Source organism: Excalfactoria chinensis, chromosome 5 (genome assembly GCF_039878825.1).
Source record: "Excalfactoria chinensis isolate bCotChi1 chromosome 5, bCotChi1.hap2, whole genome shotgun sequence".
Lineage (NCBI taxonomy): Eukaryota > Metazoa > Chordata > Aves > Galliformes > Phasianidae > Excalfactoria > Excalfactoria chinensis.
Window position 1 is genome coordinate 34,772,160 of NC_092829.1, and position 22,054 is coordinate 34,794,213.

The 22,054-nt window shown below is 38.2% G+C and overlaps 1 protein-coding gene across 2 annotated transcripts in view; it reads left to right on the plus strand.

Moving 5' to 3' along the window:
• The window catches only part of CSTPP1 (centriolar satellite-associated tubulin polyglutamylase complex regulator 1), a 79,898-nt gene that overhangs the window by 16,872 nt on the left and 40,972 nt on the right, over nucleotides 1–22,054 (plus strand). For both annotated transcript variants that reach the window (XR_011903642.1, XM_072336994.1), the window contains exon 3: nucleotides 12,171–12,301. Coding sequence is in view for 1 of the 2 variants with exons in the window: in XM_072336994.1 (XP_072193095.1) it covers nucleotides 12,171–12,301 (131 nt within the window). In the remaining variant the exon portion in view is untranslated. The remainder of the gene's footprint in view (nucleotides 1–12,170; nucleotides 12,302–22,054) is intronic.

Consider the following 22,054-nt stretch of genomic DNA (forward strand, 5'->3'; position numbering starts at 1 on the left):
CCTGTAGCTTGATGTTTGCATTACAGGGTGTTTGTTAGTTTGTTTGTTTTTTAAAAGCAGAAGCAGCATTAATATCTTCTTCATACCAGCAGGTTCTGCTAAGTCTTCCTTTTCACAGAGTTGTTTCTTTGTAACAAACATTGCAACAAGTCCTAGCCTGACAAATATGTTGATTGGCCGCTATTGAGTAAACTGCTGGGAAAAAAAAAAAAAAAAAAGCATATATTAACAGGAATGACAAGCTCATTCTCACCATAGTTTGTATATGTTGCAAATACATTAGAAAATGTATTGATGTATTGATTCCCCCCCCCCCCCCCCCCCCATACACACACACATACATGAGAAGTTTACAGGAGTGCAGATGCTTGGATGAATCTAAGCCCTTACAAGGAAACAGAGGGGAAAAATAAGAAAGAAGAACTTTCGGTAGTAGAACAAATTTATAATGTTTGTATTTAGAAGAGCAGGTTGAATGTAGGAGGCAGTATTTACTTTTAATGAGGCCTACAGTAATGTACTCCACACAGGAAATATATAATACTGTTGTGGTGACAGGAAAACCTAGAGATCTTGCCATAACATCAAATGTTAGCACTTCATATCAACAATTTGGCAGTGCAGGGATAATCTCCATGGGTAAGCTTCCACTTCTGGATAGCCAAGCCACAGTATGCTCTTGCTACTTCAATAGAGGCAATTGCAACTTCTATATGCTGTGTACTCCAAATAGGATGCCTCAAGTACGTATTCATTGCATATCAGTGCCTTCTCTACTTGCTTTGTTCCTATTGCTTTTTATAACAGAAATTGTTTGTGATTTTTATTAGAGTACCTGAAGGAGAAATGGGCTGACTGCCTTACAGAAGACCTTTATATATAGTTAAGTGTGTCTGTCTTCCTTCTTACAACCTTGAATGCAGAAAGGCAACACTGTTGCCATAGAGTTGGTGCCTTCAGTGATATAGAAACTATTGGTAACTAGTAGCACTGGAAAACAAACATTTGAAATTTTTCAATACATGAAGTCCAGAAACCTGGCAAATTGTGTGTTAGGACATATTTGAGTTAACTGATGTTTGTGCTCTTCCTCTGAACTATGTTTGAGTGCATTATCCTTTGTCTACTTTCAGTTCATGATTCTGTTTATACTTCCAAATGTTTGGCGTTTCCATTTTAGTTCTCAATATTGCTAATTCAGATTAGAACACATAGACTTGATCCCCAGAAGTTAATTTTGAATTATTTTTACACACTTCAAATGTGTAAATTTGTTCTTGAAACAAGTCTGAATAATTTGAAGGGCAGTTGAAATAAGATTCTACAGAATGCTGAAAACTGGTCACTTACATCTGGATTAGAAGGTAACAGAAGTGATTTTATTGGTATGTCCTGTTTGTGATACAGTTTTCCTACTTCATCACTCCACTTGAACTGTGTGCATTTGGCAGTGCAACAAACGAGATATGTAAGTCATTGCAGCTCCTAAGAACAGCTTTAATGAGCCTCTTGTATGTGAGCTCTTTGTGGTTATTTTGCTATAACTTACCAGTTGAGTATTTCATATCATAATATCATGTCCCTTTTTGGACAGGTCTTTTTCCTTTTCCCCTCCAACTATCTATTGTTTTTCCTATATCTTCAGTATAGGACAGCTACTTCCTTTTCCCTATTTTGGTATTTCTGATTGTAAATCTCTGCTCTGCTTTAGTTTGAATTCTTGCCTCAGCAGAAGGTCCTTCAGTCAGAACCTTATATTGTATGTCGCCCAGTGAGGAACGCTCTGGAACAGAGCTCAATGTAAAGCTAAACAGATACTCAGTGTGGAGATTGTTGTTTGTCAAACATCTTTCTCCACCATTCTGGAAAACTGCAATTTGTGCTTGCTGAGTCACTCGGTGTTGGAACATATAGGGAGGAAAAACTGAGACAAATAGCGACTTATCCAGAACAGATGTAGCAAGTCTATTTACAGGTTTTTGCATACAATCTGCAATGTGTATATAAAGCAGTAATCTCTTTTCATACTTGGTCACTAGCTGTAAGGGTTGGATTTCCTGCAGCTTCTGTAAATGTTTTGAAGAAAATTGTTTTAGTAACATGGAATTGGCACCTGGAATTCAGTGGAAATGCAGTAGAACATGCAGCTTTATAAAAGCATAGTAGCATAGAAAACTTGGTAACTAATGGTCATTTTTTAACTCTACAGTTTTTAGGAATTTACAGGTAATTACAGGTGATAAGTCATAGTTTAATCCTTATCTGCAGTGAAATTTTTGGAATACGTTATTTTTATCTAAGAACATTTCAGATGTCTCAAAATGTAAGAAAACTACTGCTGAATACATGATGACTTCAGCATTAATAATACCTTTCTCTGTGTTACTATTTTGGCTTAGTCCAGGTATTTTTGTGTGAGTCTAGATTATTATATGCATACAGGAGATCAGTTTCAGAAGAATGCTTGGCTTCTATCTGTCCAAGTAGCCTGCTCCAAAAGTAATGCCTCCTGTTTATTTCCATGGAAACTACCTCAGATTGAAAGAGCTCAGTAACACTTTTTGATAGAGCAAATCCTCAACTATAAAACACTATTTTCCAGCATATTCATCACCATATGCTATTGTTTTGTTGTTGTTATTTTATTATTATTTTTTACCAGCAATGGACAAGAGTCTGCATGCTGTTCTCATACAAATCTGTACCAGTGGAAGTGAACCACTGCCATGGCTATCACTGCTGAAATGTATTACCTGGTGTTTCACTGCGCTCACATGCAGTGTTTAGTCTCCATAAACATTCAGGAAATATCAGTGGATACAATTATTTCCACATGGAGAAATCCAGTGACACATCTTTGCTTCACATGCATTTCCATGTCAGACACCATTCTGTCAGACTGCCCCTCTGCTGCCATCTGTCACAGGGCAACAGCATGTAACAAAATATTGGTGGGAAGGTTCAACCTCTATTACCACACCACCAACATCTGCCTCTGATGTCATGGGCCAGCAGAATAAAATAGGAAGCATTATTTTCAGAGCAGCTCCATTCATAGGACTGTATTAAAATATAAAGAGGTAGTTTAAGTTTTAAATACATTTTACCTTCATCAGAAAGATTTTTTAAGAGAAAAAAATGGAGCAGGATTGAGGTGTCTCACATGATGTTTATTTCTGGACTATAGAATGTTCTGGTGCTGCAGAAAATTTTGAGGAGCATTTCTAATTGTTTTGCTAAGAATAAGTGCCTTCCAAGCATGAACATGGACAACAAATGTAAATCTTTTCTTAGCCTGGTGTATAATCAACAAACATACAGTTAGCATGGAGGTATTGTTAGGTTGGTACTTTATAGGTTGTATAATTAGAAAGATTATTGCAGTGGAAAGAAGTAATCAAAGATAAATTAAATGCTTACCCATCTCCTAGGCTTACAGTAGAAAACTCCAAAGGGAACAATCTCCAGAAAGAGATCCTTTCCCAGTGGCAGTCAGCCCTAAAATGGGGTCTAGGAGAGGTGCAGCCGGGCTCCACCCCTTCCAGTCGCACAACTGAATTGCCTTCACCTGTGCTTCTGCGGCTGACTCAGTGCTTGCCTCAGGTGATCAATCAGTGGTTCAGGCCATGACTCAACAGTTCCCATACACCTGGATATGCCAAGCTGTAAAAAATCAGCAAATGCTTACAGCAATGGGTTTTAATAATATCCTCTAATAGGATTCCTTATCCTTTGCAGGATAAAATCCCTTGAATATCTCCATATCCCCATGATTAGCAAACAGTTGTAAGTCTTATAGTTCTGTCTTGGCTGAAAAGTGCATTAAAAACAAAACAAAACAAAACCAAACCAACATTATTTTAGCTTCTTTTTTCTCTCACTTTTTTTTTTTAAAACAACTATTATTATTTTCTTCTTTAACCAAGTAGGTTATAGAAATCAAATGTCTCCAAAGAAACAGACTTTTGATGCTGTCTAGTGATGAAACCGTACAACCTCCATAATACATTATCCTCAGAGATTTGCAGTAATCTCATTCCTTGTAAAATTAATCCTATTGTATATCTTCAAATAAACTGGACAGACAGTGGCTGGTCAACACTACAGCCACACAGTTGGAGTGAGCATTAAGTGGTTTAGCTAAGTAATCTCTAAATGCAGAACTGATGTTAATGAAAAGTGATGGAGGTCTATCTATATTAAGGAAACAGCAGTGTTCATTTGTTGCCCTGATGGAAATGCTGGAAGCTGCTTAGTCCTTGATGTGCTGTGCTTCTTACCAACAAAATTGAATAGGTGAAGATGTATTAGTCGTAATTTTTTCCTTCTAATATTCTCCATTCTAACCAAGCCTGAAAAGAACAAATATAGGGGCTGCACACATGGTGGAATTGTATTGAATCTCCTTTGAAAATAGTTAAGGAATTATATTTCAGTGGCTTGTGGATTGTAGTCACTGTGATGTGTCTGTGCTGCTATCTTTTAAATTAATTAAATTCTGATTTACATACAAAGCACAGAACTGTCTCACAATGAGATGTATGGGAGACTACCTGCAGGATGGGGAAAGCAGGCCTTTACTCATGCTTATTGCTTTGACCTCACCTTTCTGAAAAGCCAGTGTGCCTTTACTCAGCATTATGTTTTGTTCTAAACAGTAGAAGATGGGTGCAATCATTCAATAATGTTCAAATTCAAATTTCTTCTTCAGTGGACACTGATGTTTTGTTATCAGATTCCATCTCCAGTCAATGTCAGTTCCTTAGCTACTTCCAAAGTTGTTAAACTAGGGGAAATCTGAACACCAGAGTGTGTAGTTTTTATTTTTATCTCTGTTTCTCTTCCCTGTACCATCCTCTCTCCCATGCTTCCAGTTTTCTGATTGGTCTCTGAATCATCTTGAAACTATTTCACAGCATGAGAGGAGGAGCAAAACTGTTTGCTTATGAATGAAGGCAAAGAATCACAGAGTCATCAAGGTTGGAAAAGACCTACAAGATCATCCAGTCCAACCACCCACCAATCACCAACAGCTGTCACTAAACTGCATCCCTCAACACAACGTCCAAACATTCCTTGGACACCTCCAGGGTCGGTGACTCCACCACCTCCCTGGGCAGCCCATTCCACTGCCTGATCACTCTTTCAGAGAAGTAGTATTTCCGAACATCCAGCCTGAAACTCCACTGTTGCATCTTGAAGCCATTCCCTCTAGTCCTATCACCATTTCCATATCACCTCCTCATACCGTTGATGTATTTGTAGAAGAGTTTCTTGTACCTTTTTACCCCAGTGGCCAGGTTGACTTCAAGCTCTGCTTTTGCCCTTCTGATTTTCTCTATACACATCTTAACAAGAACAGAGATCTTGGCTGTGTGTTAATAGTGCTTGTAGAGGACTTAAATCTCCCATGCTCTCAGAGTATTGAAGGTTCAATAAGGAATTTTCTTCTTCCCATACAATGACTACCTAGACCAGTTTGAACAAATACTAAATACATTAGCTGGAGAGCTAGGAGCTTCCTTTGTGTAATTCTGGATATATATATATATTTCTTAACATGTTTGGGGTAAAAGGAGGGTTTTTGAGTGCAGCTGGGTAGCAACATACAGTGATCTCCATAAAACCAGTTACAATGGTATTCACACAGCCATCTCTGCGGTGGGCAACATGCTGTGGTTTTGTATTCTACTGTAAAAACTAAACCTCTGTTTATACCAGCAAGGCATTTCTAGACTCATTGAAACACCATGTGGTCTGAAATTACCTGATCAGACTGAAAAAGCTACTCTTAGTGATTGATGCTTATCTCCGAGGCTTCATTACTTTTCCCTAAGTACCTTAGAGGACTTCTGCATGGTTATTTACCATCTTCCATTTACCGTATTCTATTGTACGCCCTTCCCATCTTCCTGAATACTAGATTTCCCAGCTCATAACTCTAAGGAGCAGCTTTATTTCAGAGTAGAAAGGGGTCTCAATATGTGGCCTATTATATCCATATCAGCTTGCCTTACTCTTTTCAAACAGCTATTGTGTTTTAATAGGTCCCTGCCTGGCAGGGAGAGTCCTTAATTCCTACTATGTAAGAATGGCCAGCTTGAGTTACAGCAAACTGCAGGATGCTGCTCTGATCAAAAGGCCTCTGTTTTTAGAGATCCCTCCCCAGCCCTTATTTGCTGCAGTTTTTTTCTTTTTTTTTTTTTTTTTTTTTTTTTTTTTTTTTTTTTTTTTAAATCCTGGGCTAATAATTCAACATGGTAAGGTCATTTTAGCTTTTCTTTTGAAAACTTCAAGGTGTTAAATTACTGACCTAGCAGAGAAGAAATCAAGGGAGAGGACTCTAAGAAGATAAAGGGATTCCGGGTAATAAAGAGCAAGCACAGCAACTCCTTTCATCCTTTCCTTCTCCAGAATCTGTAGACTGGTCTCAGAGGGTTTGTTTTGCTACAAAGCAACATAAGAAGGCTTGTTCACTGCCTACTCTGAGCTGTGTCACAGGTGCTGTGGTTCATTTCCTTTCATATAGTACCTGGGATAATCTCTGTACCATCTGTACTAATGCTGCCATGAATGCAGAGATTTCTGTGCCTGTACCAAAAAGGCTGAAACCAAATTGTAAGCATTTGTGTCTCTCCTTTCCACACCCTTCAGCTGAATTAAACTTGACTGGGAGAGACAGAAAGCATAGCAAAAAGTCCCAAATATTTGCAGTGTTACGTCACTCACCGATATGTTAAGTGTTAATGATTTCCTATATTTTAGGATATTTCCTTAAAGCCAGCCATCAGAAATAACTTTCAGCATCTGTTTCATCTTAACACTGCTAGCACATTTCAGTGGAAGTGCCTAAAAAGTACTGTTAATTTCATTATAGGATGATGTTGATGTCCTTGAGGCTGACTTCATTGTCCCAAATATTGTTATCCGTGGAATTTTAAAAAGCACTCCATACAACAGCTTTGCATTGAGGTATGCTAATGTTCCTACACTACCTTCCAAGACTGATAAGGAAGGAAATAACCCAATGGTTGGTCTGCATATTGCACACAGTCTAGTAAACTTAAACTAATATGTGAAGAATAGTGATCTTTTGTTAAACCACAGTAATTTAATGTTAAACAGCAGTAATTTAGTCACAGCAGCAGTGAAGCTGGGAGGTTTTTTTTTTCTTCTGGTGCTTGCTTTTTCAAGTGTTCCTTCTCAGGGCTCATTCCAGGCAAGGTAAACCTCACTTTGCTATTATAGAGTATAGTCTTGGGGTGAGAGTGACTGGTTGCTTGGGGATGCTTTAAAGTGTGTGGATGAGTTATTTAACAAAGAAATTTCCTGAATTTTAAAACCTTTTGAGTTCCAGTATTTTCTATTGCTAGAGCTAGTTCTTTGTTACCCATTGAACGATAGTCTCTAATCCTAATACTCCTGATTATCCTTATTTACTGTGCTTTTGGTAGAAACCAAAAGCACAGTAAGTGCTTGGAGCTCGTGACCTGGGTTCCTTTCAGAGGAACTAAATTGGAAGATGTGTTCCAACTGCAAATGAGCATGCAGTCCATGGGACCAAACTTGAGCTAGTCCAACATGCGTTTCAAGAAAATCAAATGCTGAAATACCCAAAGTGTTGACATCAAGTCCTCTGTGCTGTTTCTCCCTACAAATGTTTCACTCCGTATAGACATAGCCTCTTTGAGTTTGAGATTATCTTATTTTCACTTAAGACACTCAGTTGTCTATTAATGACTTGGACACTGGTGGGGCTGGGAAGAAAAGCTGGGGAGGGGAAAAGTGGTGCTCGTGCTGGAGAAGCAGCATAATTCTTCAAAGTGAGTTTTCCCTGTTTCATCATGATCTCAGTGGAAAATGCAAACAGTATGCTGTAAGTTAAGGAATGTTGGCCCCTGTTTCTTGCTGTCTCTTCAGTAGAGGAGAGGTCCTGTTCATTCCTTCAGCTCTCTGCATGGTAGCCAAAAGTGGTACCTGCTAAGGGGACAGCAGGACCACGACAAGCTCTTCTGTCCTTCTTGGGGACAAACAACTCTCACTGCATTGTGCATAGTTGGCTTTGCCAAAGTTCAGCAGGCAGAGGCTAACTACTGTAGTGAGTTTCAATTGGGATGTTACCATAGCATCCTGGGACTTTTACAATCTATTTAGAGGTCCAAAGGTTTGAAAAGAGTGCTTGAAAGTTTCTGAACTCTGGCAAGTTGCCGAAATGTAATTACACAAAAGACAAAGCCCCACTGAAAGAAGCTCTGTTTGGAGAAGCAGCACCTGAGTGCAGAGTTCCCAGCAGAGCCATTTCCAAGGGCTGGGGCTGTTTTATCACAATCTCTTCCTAAAACTCCTCTTTTCTTCCTGTGCCGTGCATGTGCTGTCCCACAAGTGCAGACAAGATGTGCTGCAAGGTGCTGCTTTCTCAGCAGTGCTATTGGAAGGGATTTGGTGCTGAGGTTTGGCTGCTCTAGGGTTTGTGAGGGTAAAGGGTGACAAAGCAAGACCTTGAAGTTCCAAGTGCAGAAACTTCTTTAGAATTTCCAAGCGAGCAAAAACTTTGCTCTATTTTTCTCCTGGATGTCCTTTAAGTGAATGCAGGGAGCTGTTTGGTTAATGGAGTATCCGGTCAGGTAGCAATTCTTGTGTGAAATATGAGTGTTGTAATGAATTGAGATTACCTAAGGAACATTTGGTTCAACTTCTAGTCTCAGTTTCTGCAAGACAAATAAAATCATGTCATTTTTAACTTTTGTTAATGTTCTGATTTGCCTGCGCTGTTTCCTGGTTACAGAAAGCCAAGGCAAACATTAGGTCTGCAGTGTGAGGCTTTGAAACCTGCAGCCTTGTTAAAAGGATTCTCTGCAAATGACCACAGTAAAACCTGAAGGGGGGGAAAGAGAAGTTAACCAGATAAATGAGAAGTTATTTTGTTCTGCTTTTGCTTCCAGGTTTACAGACCCACTTTTAACTGAATGAGGACAAATTAATTGTGTGTTAATATGCTCTACTTTAGTTGTAAGTCTTTCTCCTGCACAAACGCACTGCTAAGCTCTGACCACTTGACCTTGCAAGAGGAATGAGTTTTTCAGTGGGAGGAAAGCAGAAAGAAGACTGAGCAATCCTAAAGGAGGAATCTCAGCAGTTGTTAAGCTTGCTGATAAAGTTGGAACTGTTTGTTGCTGTTGTTATCTTGCTTACTTAAGCTGCTCCTCTGGAGCGGTATCTTTTTTTGTTTCAAAAGAAACTGGAAAATACATCCCTGCAAGCATTTATAAAATTGTAGGTAATGTGACAGTCATACCATGTACATGCAGTTGTAATAACTGCAAGAGCTTTTGGTAGTCCTTTTCTTTTTGTAGGGTTTACCTGCAGGTCACGTCTACTTGCCATATTCATGGCAGCTGTTCATCTCTGTGCAGCTGTTAAGGAAAAGATGGCTGAGTTATTTTTGCACTACCGCGCTACCAGAAAATAATTGTAAATATTTTTATGCATATACTTTGTTCAAAAAGTATGATTCCTGTCCCTTGTGTTGGTGTTGATCCTGCATAAGGCCAGATGTGTCAATTTGTCAGTAGACTGCCTGCTGGATAGCTCAGCTGTGAGCTGTGGGAAGTGGCTGTTTCCTTTAAGCTGAGTAGTTACAACCTATAAAAAGGAATTTATAAAGTAGAATCTCTGAAATGTAGCATCTTAACAGGTATTAAATTCTAACTCCTGTAGTTGCAGACTTGAGCTTTTTATGAAGAATCTTCCCATTGTATAACTGAACAAAACCTTATTGCAAGACATGAGGAATTAAAGAAATATTGTACCTCTTTCACTCAGCTAGCTGATGGCACTTAGCTGTCATTACATCCTGATGTGCTGATGTTCCAGCATACCCATCCATTCTTATAACCGAGTAAGTAACAACAAATTATATTTTACTCTTCTGCTCAATGGTTTCAGAGCTGTGCCATGCTGAAAACATGAGCGATCTGAGTTTTCACTTACTAGGGCTAAGAAGCAATATAGTAGGGCTGTCTCCTGTGAGTTAATAGTATGTTAGCTTCATGTCTGAACCTTTCCATTATGGATGTGCCAGGATTTGCTTCCAGATAGGGCAGGTACTGCAGTTGTTCTGAGCAACATAATTTAGGTGCATTTAGATGTGTCATTGCACAGCTAACCCTCTCCATTTCTCCCTCAGATTTAAACTTCTCTGACTATTCTGCAGTTCTGTGATTCTTTCTCATTCCCTCAGGGATCTAAACAAGCATACTCTTGCCTTCATCTTTCTCTTACTAGAAATCTCCCTTATATGTGCCATCCTTTTGAATGCTGCCTCCTCCAATTATATGAAGTTTCTTCATTTTCTCATTTATATCCCTCATTCTTCCATCAGCCTGTCAAATCCTTGGTAAAACAATGCAAATAAGAAATGAAAAAAGTCTTATGGGCTATGGTTTGAGATGAGAAGATTTGAAATCCCATTTCCAGCTTTGTCACAGTCATCTTGTGTGAGTTAAAGCATGTTACTTTCCATTACTCTGTACTCATTCCCTCTGAAGCAGTGATCTAGAGCACTTTGTAAGGAATACTGTTAGCTTACAATGAGAGTCATAAAAGCCTTTCCTCTAATTTTGTTGTATTTTGATCAGGCACAGTGTATACTTACTTAAGTCAAGTCAGTTGGCACAGCGACTGTGCTTTTCTCTGACTTGCACAGCACTGGTTTCATAAATATGAAATAATTTGTTTGTTCATTATGTTTACAGAAGGAGTATTTCTAATTCCAGGCTTCAAAGATCATGAATGTTTCTTAATCATAATGTGATTGTTTGTACTTATTTTGCACGAATTTCCTTCTGAATAGGAGGGCCAGAACCAGTGCTTTCAACACATGGCAGAAAGTTTTGATTACTGAGACATAAAAGAGCAAATTCAAATTCTTACTTGAAAAAGTTACACTGGCCTTTCTCAACCCTCCCATCCCCCCAGCTGATACCTGACTTTAATTTTGCTTATCTCTGGTATAATTCCCTCTCAAATGTGAGACTCCTTTCTGAGCTAGGAAGCATTAAAAGGTGATTCACACTAGTTATATTTAAGGGGATGATTTTAAAACTGCAAGTTGTAAGATTTCCCACTGGCCACTGGATTTTGTCTAAAGCAGAAATGCTGCCTACAGAGAGGTTCTGCTATGATGAAAATAAGCTTATATCTTTTTCATTAATTCTCTAAATTGTCTTCATTCTCTTTCATTCATTCTCTAAATTCATGTGGGCAAGTTAAGCTGCTGTCCCAAGTGAATATTTTTAATGATCTCTCTGGAGTGTTTGTAAGCTCTGTCCCACATGCTTGATTCAGAGCGGAATGCACAAAATCCGTCTTTGAGGCGACTCTATCACTGTACCTTTGGTATATAATGTTTGTATTTGCATTTCTATTGTTCTTCCATGCTGAGCTTCACCATACCCAAAGGAGAGCTTCTTATACTTCAGAGAAAGCATTTTAAGACAAATGTTTGCTATAATTAAAGTTAGCCTAAAGCACTTACAATTCAAGTATGAGAAATCTGCACTAAAATACAGGAGTCTGCATATCAAATTGACTTTCCATTGTAATGGTCAGGTACTATTTTCAAAACGCACTAGTGCAGATCGCCACTTATGGGAGTGCCAGGCTACTTTTCTTGACTCCTGAAGTAGATTTTTTACATCTAATACAGTCATATCTCAGTTAATTAACCTAAAAATGACAACTCGAGGCTTCTGTTAAATACTTTTTTGTTTTGTTTTGTGGCTTCAAGGAAAACTGTGGTGAGTATGGCAACGAAATATAAATGATGCTAACAGAAAGAGCATCTTCTGATCAGATAAAAACCAGTAACTCTTAGCCAGCCATTTTCTAGTGAGTTGGTCTCAAGACTTTAAATGGCTCTTGGACACCCCTTGCTGGGATGCTTTAGAATGAATTTTACTTTCACAAACCTCTAATTCCTATAATTAAGTTCCAATGTGCGGTTTTTGCAAATAGCCTTGCCTCTAGAGGACAGATGGGTATAAGCTTTAGAGACTTGGTTTCACAAAATATAACTGCCAGTGGTTTTCTTGCTACTGTTCCAGCTGGCCCCAGAACATTCACAATGGTTCAGCTTTCTAACCTTCTCTTGTTTTTACTTATCTCCACAGTTTTAACAGCGTGCGTCAAGGAACACACATTTTATTCCGTGAGTTCAGCTTTGTCCAAGCTACCCCTCATAACAGGGCATCTTTCCTTCGGACTTTTTGGAGATGTTTCCGAACAGTGGGGAAAAATGGAGGCAAGTATTCCAATACCATTATGTTGATATCTAAATTGTTAGCTACACTACCGGTGCAGCACAAACGCTGACACTGCACACTGATCTAATCTACCAATTTTGTTAAAAGACATCATCATTGCAGTGGCCTGTGGAATATAAAAAAAATAATAATGCCCACAGTAAAAATTAGCGTAGGAGCACCTTGTTGCCAATGTTACCTCCACTACAGAACAGCTCATCAAGCAACAGCGAAGCAGAGGGAGGATATCTCTGGTCCTATGCATGAGGATAGAGAAGAGAAAATACAAGCTGGGGGCCAGTGGATGGGAGTGGGATAGCAGCTCCGGAGATAGTTTGAATATAGAGTATGAATCATGAGGACAATAGATGTTGCTATTACAAGGCAGGTGGGGTGCTGAGTTCTTTGGCTAGGAGCTCTGTGTGATGTATGGGTTACAGTGTTGTAGTGAAGAACCTGGGCACCTAAGCTTTGTCTGAGTTCTGGAACATCTCTTAGATGACATTACAGGAACCTCGTGGCCGTGAGATGGGGACCACTGACAGCTGGGTGACCTCCTCAACCTCACCCACAAAGAAAAGGTTCAATGCCAAAATAACTATTCAGCACTGTGCTATCTTGTCCAGCTATTCTTAAACTGCACACTCTAGAGTAGGTATTGGAGAACTGGCCAGAGTACAAAATAAACTCGTGTAACTGCATGCAACTAAAATTAAGTTTTGGCTTAGTCTTTAAGTTTAGAATTTTAAGCAAACATAATGAATGTTGCTGTACAAATGTGGATTTCAGTGGTTTGAGTTTGGGTTGTTTTTGTTGTTTTTTTTTTCCCCATGGTCAGTCACTTGTTCCAAGATATTCTACCTCACTCTTTGTTGCAGGGAAGACTAGAGATAAATCTACAGATAAATCCTTAACTTCTGGCTAAGTTTTCAAGACTTCTGCTTTTGATGAACAGAGTTTCCAAGACTATAAATAAGGAAATGGCTTTTTTGACATGCACTATTTTAAATCCTTTGAAATCTGACAGTTATAGCTAAATGTGACAAAATAATTAGGTACTGAAGCTTTCGGTTATGCTGTCTGTAATATTGTCTTACTAGTGATAGATACTCTGTTGTGTTCTAAATCATATATATTGGTTCAGAGATAGCGTTTTTAAGGTATTGTGTAAGTTGTGTGGTGTTAATCTAATGAGTATGCAGTGAAGACATTTATGATATAAAGTCAGATCATTATCAGGAAAAACAGAGTGTAGATTTCTGGAAAACTGTTACATAGTAAAACTGAGAGATGATAGCGAGAAAGTCATCCAGCATAACAGCAGCTTTCAGTGGTGAATGTTGCTGATAATTTGAGAAGAAGCTATCTGATGGAAGGTACTCATTTTGCATTCAAAGCAAATTATCAGCAAGCTCTGTTTGTCTAACATTTAACCTTCACCAGGTCATCAGTATCTTTATTTGTTAGAACCAAGAAGTTTTAGCTACATAATGTACCTTATGTTCTATTACTTCTAGCAATTGTATGTAGATATGGAAAAGGCCTGAGTGAAAATGTAATCACCAGAGTACTTAGCAAGGGAATGGGGGAATCTTAAGGAAAAAAAGCTTAAGTGAATGCTACTATATTCTGGTTGTGGTCTTAAAAGAGCTCAGGATATGTTTTTCTGACTTGAAAGTCGAGTGGTTGCACTTCCTGGTCTGAGCAAATGTGGCATGTTTACTTGTATATTTCTATGTGTTCTTCTTATGTTAACTAGAGACAGAAATGTGTGGCTTTAGAGAACTTGCTCACAAAATTTTCAGCTATTCAGTCCAGCTTCTTGTTCTCTAGCAGTAATTACAGTCTAGAACTTTGTTTTTATTCATTTTAGTTTTATTTGCTCTGAGATATTTATCCCTAATTCATCACATAACAGGCATTAACTTCTTAATGGAATTTCTCAGTATGTCTGCAATTAATATATTTCTGCTATGGTTGCACAACAGGGGAACTCGGAACATCCATGTTATTTTAAGGACTAAACTCAGTTTACTATGAAGAAGCTGCCACCAAACCAATGCAACACAATGGATGAAAGATGATCATTGCCATCCTAAGGCATAGACTAGATCTGGATTTACTTCTTTCGAATACTTTATTTTTGGGTGAACGAAATAAGCAATAATGTTATGCAACAAATGGTAGCACTAAGGACTGAGGTCATTTGTTTCTGAATGACAAAATTTCTCCTTATGAGAGCAAAAAATCAAACTAAGTGATATCCAAAGCAAGTGAGACTTTCAACTTGGAGCTTTCTTTAGAAGGATGAATGGTGGAATGTCTTCTAATAAGATTATTCCAGAAATTAGCTTTCAGGTTTTTTTTGTTTTGCTTTGTTTTTGATGATCACTGAACTAGAACACAAGACCATATGTACATATCAGAAATAGTTATTTTTTATGAGCTTGCATGGAAGCATAAATCTGTCTGTAGAGAGTTTATTGCTGTAGCATCTTAGTTTATGTTGATAGAATTATGACAATTTTAATATCATTATGTGCAGGAGGTAGAAAATTTAGAGTCCTGCTACGACTGCCATAAACAGAATTTCTTATACCATGCAATCTCTTTAGCTTGATAGGTTTTTGTTACATTTTTACTCATATATTCTTTTCTTTGGAAACTGGATTCACATTTTCATTTGTCTCAAAATAGCCAGGAAATGTCTCTAGCTTCACTAAGTGTGTTGGTAGCAAAATATGCTTTAAAAAGTAAAGAAAATTTTTAGGGGAAAAAATTGGGAAGTGAATATACTGGATCTTTTTTTTTTTTTTTTTTTTTTTTTTTTTTTTTTTTTTATAATTTGTTATTTTTTTACATTTTGTGAAGCTCAGCAAGGTGCCGAGATCTGTTTTCAAGTATGCTTAAGCATATCTGGGATTCCATGCAGGGGGGAAAAATACAATTGAGTTTATTTTTGAATGCAATCCAGTGTCAAGAAACTGTTGTGGACTTCAAAAAATTTCTTCCATTCTATAAACACGTAACAGTGATTTGCAACACTCATAGAGGTGGTTAGAGGACAGCTAGTTTGTGTGTTGAGAAACACAGAGCTTAATGCCTGGTTAGCAACAGATTTCTCCCAGAGGAAGGTAAAATGACCAGAAGTCTTGTTTTCCTTCTGCTTATGCTTAAATTGACCTCTTGGAGTCTAGCTGACCTGCTCTTTCGAATTGTCTGTTCTTCAGGACTCTTTAATTAAAACTGTGCTTTCTCAGTTTAAACAGCCCCTGCAGAGTTCTGCTGTAAAGCTTCATAAGGTCAACATATGCCTCTCCCAACCCCCTTGGCTTTCATGTCTTGTTGGCTCTGTTTTTAATTAAAAAGATTTTTCCTTAAATGCTTTCCAGCCAATTAAAGATATTTTGCACTGAGAAACTTGTTCCAGGCCTGATATATTGAGAAGTGAACAGAAAGATCTGACTGAACCATTGGTACTTTTTTTTTTTTTTTTTTTTTTTTTTTTTTCTAGATCTCCAGATTTCTTCATTAGTTTTCAATGGCTTTTCTCTCTCCCCTCTCCCCTCTCCCCCCCTTTCTTTCTTCTCTTTTCTTTTTCTATTTTTACCACCTATTTAAAATTGTATCTAGGAAAAATAGCTGTGATCTGACACCTTAGATATAGTTCTGGAATGGTTCAGCACCAGATACAGGATCAGGAGTGGTTGTTACTTGATGTAGGTGCACACAGCACCAAAGCATAGAAGTGCTAGTGAAAAGTATGTTGGAGTGTGTTGATTAGGGATCTTTTTTGCAAGCTATTACATCCCCTTCAGGTGTAAAGTACTGCTACTGTATCAAAACAAAATCTTATATACTTGTTTCTTGTTTCATGTTCATCACATGGCATAAAGGTTGAGGTTCTGAAACCTTTTTTTTTTGTTAGTGTCATCCTAGCTCTTGTGTGTGTAAGTCCTCATTTTAAATCATTCCTTCTCCTTTTTTTACTCTGTCTCTTGTAAGCCGGCAGGATCCTCTGTCCTTTCTTTTCTTGTTACCAAAAGCAAAGCAGGTCTTTATATACCATTACTGTAGGAAAGTTTTTATTAATCAGTAAGGGTTTGTGGGATGTGCTAAAGCTGATTAAGCAATGGATTTTAATATAGTATTCTCTGGAAACTCATTCTGTGTTGAAATAGCCTTATCTGAAATGATTAATCTCCAGACTTTGTTCACTTTGTGGTTTCACTGGCCTGCAATTATAGCTGTTACTATTTATGATTTGTTGATGTAGCTACTTCTGGAACCACAGATGACTTTGGAATATTAGGACAAAGAATTTCTGAAATTGCATAGAAATAAGTAGATTGTGCTACAGACATGTTGAGGTATATCGACAGGTATTGTAAGTTAAAAACATCTGCACTGGACAATGAAATGGGTTGCAGTAATCACTGAAGTAGTAGCACATGGGTCAGTGATCATGTCTTCACTCAGCCTCTTCCTGAATTTAGTCTATACCATTTTATCTGTGCAGTTTGTGAAATTCAGTATGGTACAGCGGAAGGCATCATTATTGAATCCGTTTCCCCATCCCAGTATTGCATTTCCTCTTTAACTCTCTCTGAACATGCAGCAGCTCATCTTGATTTCCAAATGTTTTTCTTTTTTCAGCACCATAACTTCATGTACTAAATTTATCCCTTCAATGCACTTTAAAAGAAAAACAATCACTTTATCTGTTTCTATAAAAACGTTGGGCTATTTGTGCATCTGACAGTTTTTCACTGGTTATTATGTCACTGGCAAATCGAATTAATGTGCTCTTTATCTTTTGTTCCAGCTAGAGTGAAACATTTAAATGAGCTTATACTCAGTGATCGTTGCTGCATCCTGCTAAGCAATTATCCAAAATTCAACTGGCAATTATTATTACCATTTGCTTTGCAGTCTTTTGGCAAGTTGCCCACCCCTATGACAGAATCCTTATTCAAACCAACTGAAATGGATTTTTTCAGTTAAGTTGCTTAAGACTTTTAGATTCCAATATGGGCCTAGAGCGTTAGTTATTCCGAACTGTGGGGAAGTTCCTTGGAATAAAATTAGCTCAATGTTGTGTGATTTGGACGGGGATTCTGAACTCTCCATGTGTCCTGTGTTAAATGAAAGTGATCTGTTTCTTTTCTTACATTCGACGAGTCTTCGGAGGTAATCTATGCACTGTATATGCATAGACAGTCTTTCAAGCACTGGCTTCATTAACTGTTATTTTTTAGGATGGCTGCTCTGAAAGTAATGCCTCCTTTTGTTATCTTGGCCTATGACATCAGAGGCAGGTGTTGGTGGTATGGCAGTGGAGGTTGAACCTTTCCACCAATATCCCACTACATTTTGTTGCCCTGTGACAGATGGCAGCAGAGGGGCAGTCTGACAGAATGGCATCTGCCATGGAAGTGCATATGAGGCAAAGGTATGGAATTGAATTCCTCCATGCAGAAAACATTGTACTTACTGACATTCATCAGTGCTTGCTGAATGTTTATGGAGACCAAACGGGATATGAAAACAGTGAGATGGTGAGTGGTGTATTTCAGGAGTGGCAAATGTAATGTGAAAGACAAGTCTTGTTTTGGATGGCCATGCACAGCAGTCACACAGTGAAATGAAAAATGTCTTAATCAGCTCCTCTGTGTGAATCTACGGATTACTACCAGGGAAATGTGTATGGTGCTGTGTATTGGCTTCAGTGCATTAGAAGTAATGGTGCCAGTGTTGGAATATCACAGTTTTCACTAGGTGGGTCCCACGAATAATCACACAGGAGCAAAAAGAATAGCATACGCAAGTTTGTCAGGACTTATTGATCCAATATCAGGCTGAAGGTGACAGTTTCCTGGATTGCTCTGTTACCAGTGACAAGATGTCACTGCTAGAAGCTGGAATCAAAGTCTATGGCAGTCTGTGGAGTGGTGACGTGAATTTCCCATTGATCAAAAAGTTCAAGACATAGCCCTCAGTAGATAAAGTGATGTGTTCTGTCTTTTGGGATAGGAAACAGGGGATCCTTCTGGATTTCCTAGAACCTGGACAAATCAACAGTGCTGACTGTAGCACCATGAAGCTGACTAAGCTGAATGCTTGAACTTCCAGAGTCAGGCCAGAGAAGGAGGCAGCCTTTCCATTGCAGCATGATAATGCCAGGTCCCATACCAGTTTGAAAACCGTGAAGCATGTAGCCAATCTTGGCAGGCTGTCATACTGCACCTACTGTACAGTCTGGATTTGCATCCTCTTACTTCCACGTATTCAGGCTGATGAAAGATAGACTGTGTGAGCAACATTTTCCTAACAATAATGCTGTGATAGCAGCTGTGAGACAGTGGGTCAACTCCACTGGTGCAGCATGCAGGTTCTTGTTCATCACCATTGAAAATGTGTACCTAATGGTGGTGATACTGTTGAAAAATAACATTCTGTAACTGAGATCTTGCTCTACCAAATAGAGTCTCTAGTAGTTTCTATGGAAATAAACAGGAGGCATTGCTTTTGGAGCAACTTACCTATAATGCTTCTTGTCCACTCTTAAGTGGACAAGACACACTCTTGTGTGCCCCGGTGGCGCAGCGGTAGAATTCACGTCTGCAACACCAGGGGGCCCGGGTTCGAATCCCCCCTGTGGAGCAGGGGGTAGAAGTGCCGCTCTGCTACACACAGGGCTCGAATCCCGGGAGTTGGACTCGATGATCTCTAAGGTCCCTTCCAACTCGCACAATACTATGATACTATGATACTATGAAGTAGTAAAGATAGAGGTAGAGAGAGGAGATGTGCATCTTGTTTTTCTTCTTGTTTTCTTTTTTTTTTTTTTCTTGTTTTCTTTTGATTCCTTTTACTGTGACTTTTACAAAGAAGTTGTAGGGAAGCAAGAATCTCTATGAAGCCCACATCTGCTTTCAGTCCACTGTTGGCTCTTAAACTGCCCAGAAACACGAAAGTGAGAAAAGAGTTATATTCATCCCTTCTCACTGAACAACGAAACATCCATTCCTAAGTTGCAATTTTCTAATGTACACTTGTGCTGTTTAATGCAGGTTTTATATAGAATGATATTTCAAATACAAATACAATTTCCAGTTCAGCACTATATAAAGATGCTAGCTTGGGACCTGGAGGTTGGAGAGGAATATTTATGTCAGTATCCTGAAACTAGTTGATTCTCTCAGCAAATCAGTACGTGTGAGGGCAGTGTTATGGTGAGTCTGTGTAGCTAACTGATGTAGAACAAATTCTGGGACATGTGCTGAACTACTTTGCAGTGCAGGTACAGTCTGAGGAAGAGCACTGTGAAGGGAGAATGTGTATTCATGATTTGTGTAAACAGTAAAATATGGACCCTCCTTCACACACATGCAGTTAGTTCTTCAAAGTGGCCTCCATACTAGAAGATGTCATGATAAGTGAAGGTGTATCGGTCTACTTAGCACTGTCATCCAGCTGAGTGGATAATCTCTGAACCAGACTTATCTCATCTGTATTGTTCCAGCTGCTGCTTATAGATTTGCTGATTTTCTTTTTATTCATAGTTTCCATCATTGTAAATTCACCTTATGCTTTTCACAAGTTAATTCTATTGATTTACATAATGTGCTTCTGACTCTAAATTGGACCATCTCCTATTGATCAAGCAGGTTTGATCCATATGATCCATATCTAAAAGGTTTGTGGGTGTTTTTTTTTGTTTTGTTTTTTGTTTTTTTGTTTTGTTTTGTTTTGTTTTGTCTGTTTGTTGATGGTGAGTGTAGACAACTGCAGTCTCTCACCCCTGTTCTTCTACTTCATCAACTAGTTACACTCACCAAAAGCTTTAAATGAAGTTGTTCTGGTAAAACAAGCTTGGAAATACCATTTCTTTCTTTTGGAAGCATATTTTTCATGTTTTTCCCTGTGGTGTAAAAAGGCTGGGATGAGTTGAATTTCTATTGCTGTAACAATGTTGCCAAACTCTTCCAGCAAATCTTTTTTATTGCTAGGCAGGATAATTGATTCCTGCAAACTCATAATCTCTACTCTGCATTTTGTTTTGAGGTCTTGGTACCATTTAAGATGCCCTTGCTTAACTAAAAGTGTGATGTAGAACTGATATAGTTAAAACAGAGCAGCTGTGATTAGGTGTAGAAATTCTTGCATAAACCTAAAGTTGTCTTACCTTATTAAACTACTTAAGTCTGGTTTAAATAAGTACAATCATGAATAAAGGTGTTTTATATGATTAAAAAGATCATTGTATTCTACTCTGGTATTCATCCTTGGAGAATTCTAGATGAATATAAGTTGAAATGATCTGCATGCATGATTAGTACTTTGATATGCTGCTACTACTTTCTGAAATTGCAGAAAGGTAATATGCAGATGAATTATGAAATATAGTTCATATTTATAAATGAAGCCCAATCCATTTTAAATTTGACGTGATTCTTTTGTTGCACAGTGTGACATCCATCTTTGCAAGCTGAACAGAGAGTGATTTGCCTTCAGTGTTCTTACTAAGGACAAACCTTATCACTTCTGATGGTTCAATGCTTCCGTTTTGCAAACTGCAAAATAAAGAAGTAGAAAGTAGTTTTTTTCTTTCTTCCCCTTTTTATAAGGATTTAAGTAAGTGTCTATGAAATTAGCCTCATCACAGACTTACTAATTTCTAGAGAAAATGCTGTTTTATTTTATCTCTTAATTTATTTCTTCAAGTATGACTTGTGTGTATGATTGTTATACTTAACAGAAAAATAGGACTCAGATAAATTCCTGGAATGGTTGCTGAGGTATAAAGACAGAGACCTCAGAAATACTTCATGTTCAGGAAAAGCTTCAGTAGAATTTCACATCATCTGAGACTTCAATGTCAGTTTAGCCAAAACTTACAAATCTGTAGTAGAAAAGCTTTGTAAGTTCCTGTATTCTCAGAGCTGCTCGTTAGAACTCTTCTAAGGTTTTCCTCCATTAAGGCCTGGGCCCAGAAGCAGTCAGAGTTTACATCAGCTGATTTAATAAATTGGTATTGATTCCTCTGTAGAAACTGTGTATGATTTCTAACAGTGAAAATAACTCCTCATACTCTACAGTCTCTCTACTATTACTTCTTTTTCTTAAGTGACACTATGTATTGAAGAGTACAAGGAGTTGGGGATACAGTAAAAACCTAGAGGAAAGGGAACAGTTAAAGTTATTTATTGATTTATTGTGGTGTGGTGGTAGAAAGTACGCTGGGTTTCAGTGTTTTTCTAGTGCTCGTTTTCGTAGAGGGAAAAGTCAGGAAAAGTGGTATTATTCTGAATGGAATTTCAGTCTTTCCCCTTTTTTGTTCCTCTGTGCTGCAGCGCAGACTTTCATTCTGAACTATATTCACGCTCATTCTCTGTTCAAATGTCATGTGTTAGACCCAAAGATTTTTCCTTTCTCCACTCTTCATCCTTCTACTAAATATTTCTTCAATTTGCTGGCAGTGGCAGAGGAGTTGCTATACTGTGCAAAATTATAGTGCAAAGCAGATACTAGCCAGCAGCATTAGGATAAAGAGCATTTAATATTACAGTTTCTGCCTGAAATAGTTTTAATTTTTTTGTCTGTTCTGATTGAAAACTTCAAATCCTTGAAATGACTGAGCCGCCATAATTGTCCTTAAGGAGCTGTGAAGTGTCATTGCTTTCATTTGTGACAGACAGAACCTCTCAAATGTGATATCTCAATTTCAATCTGGAGAATAATGATGATGA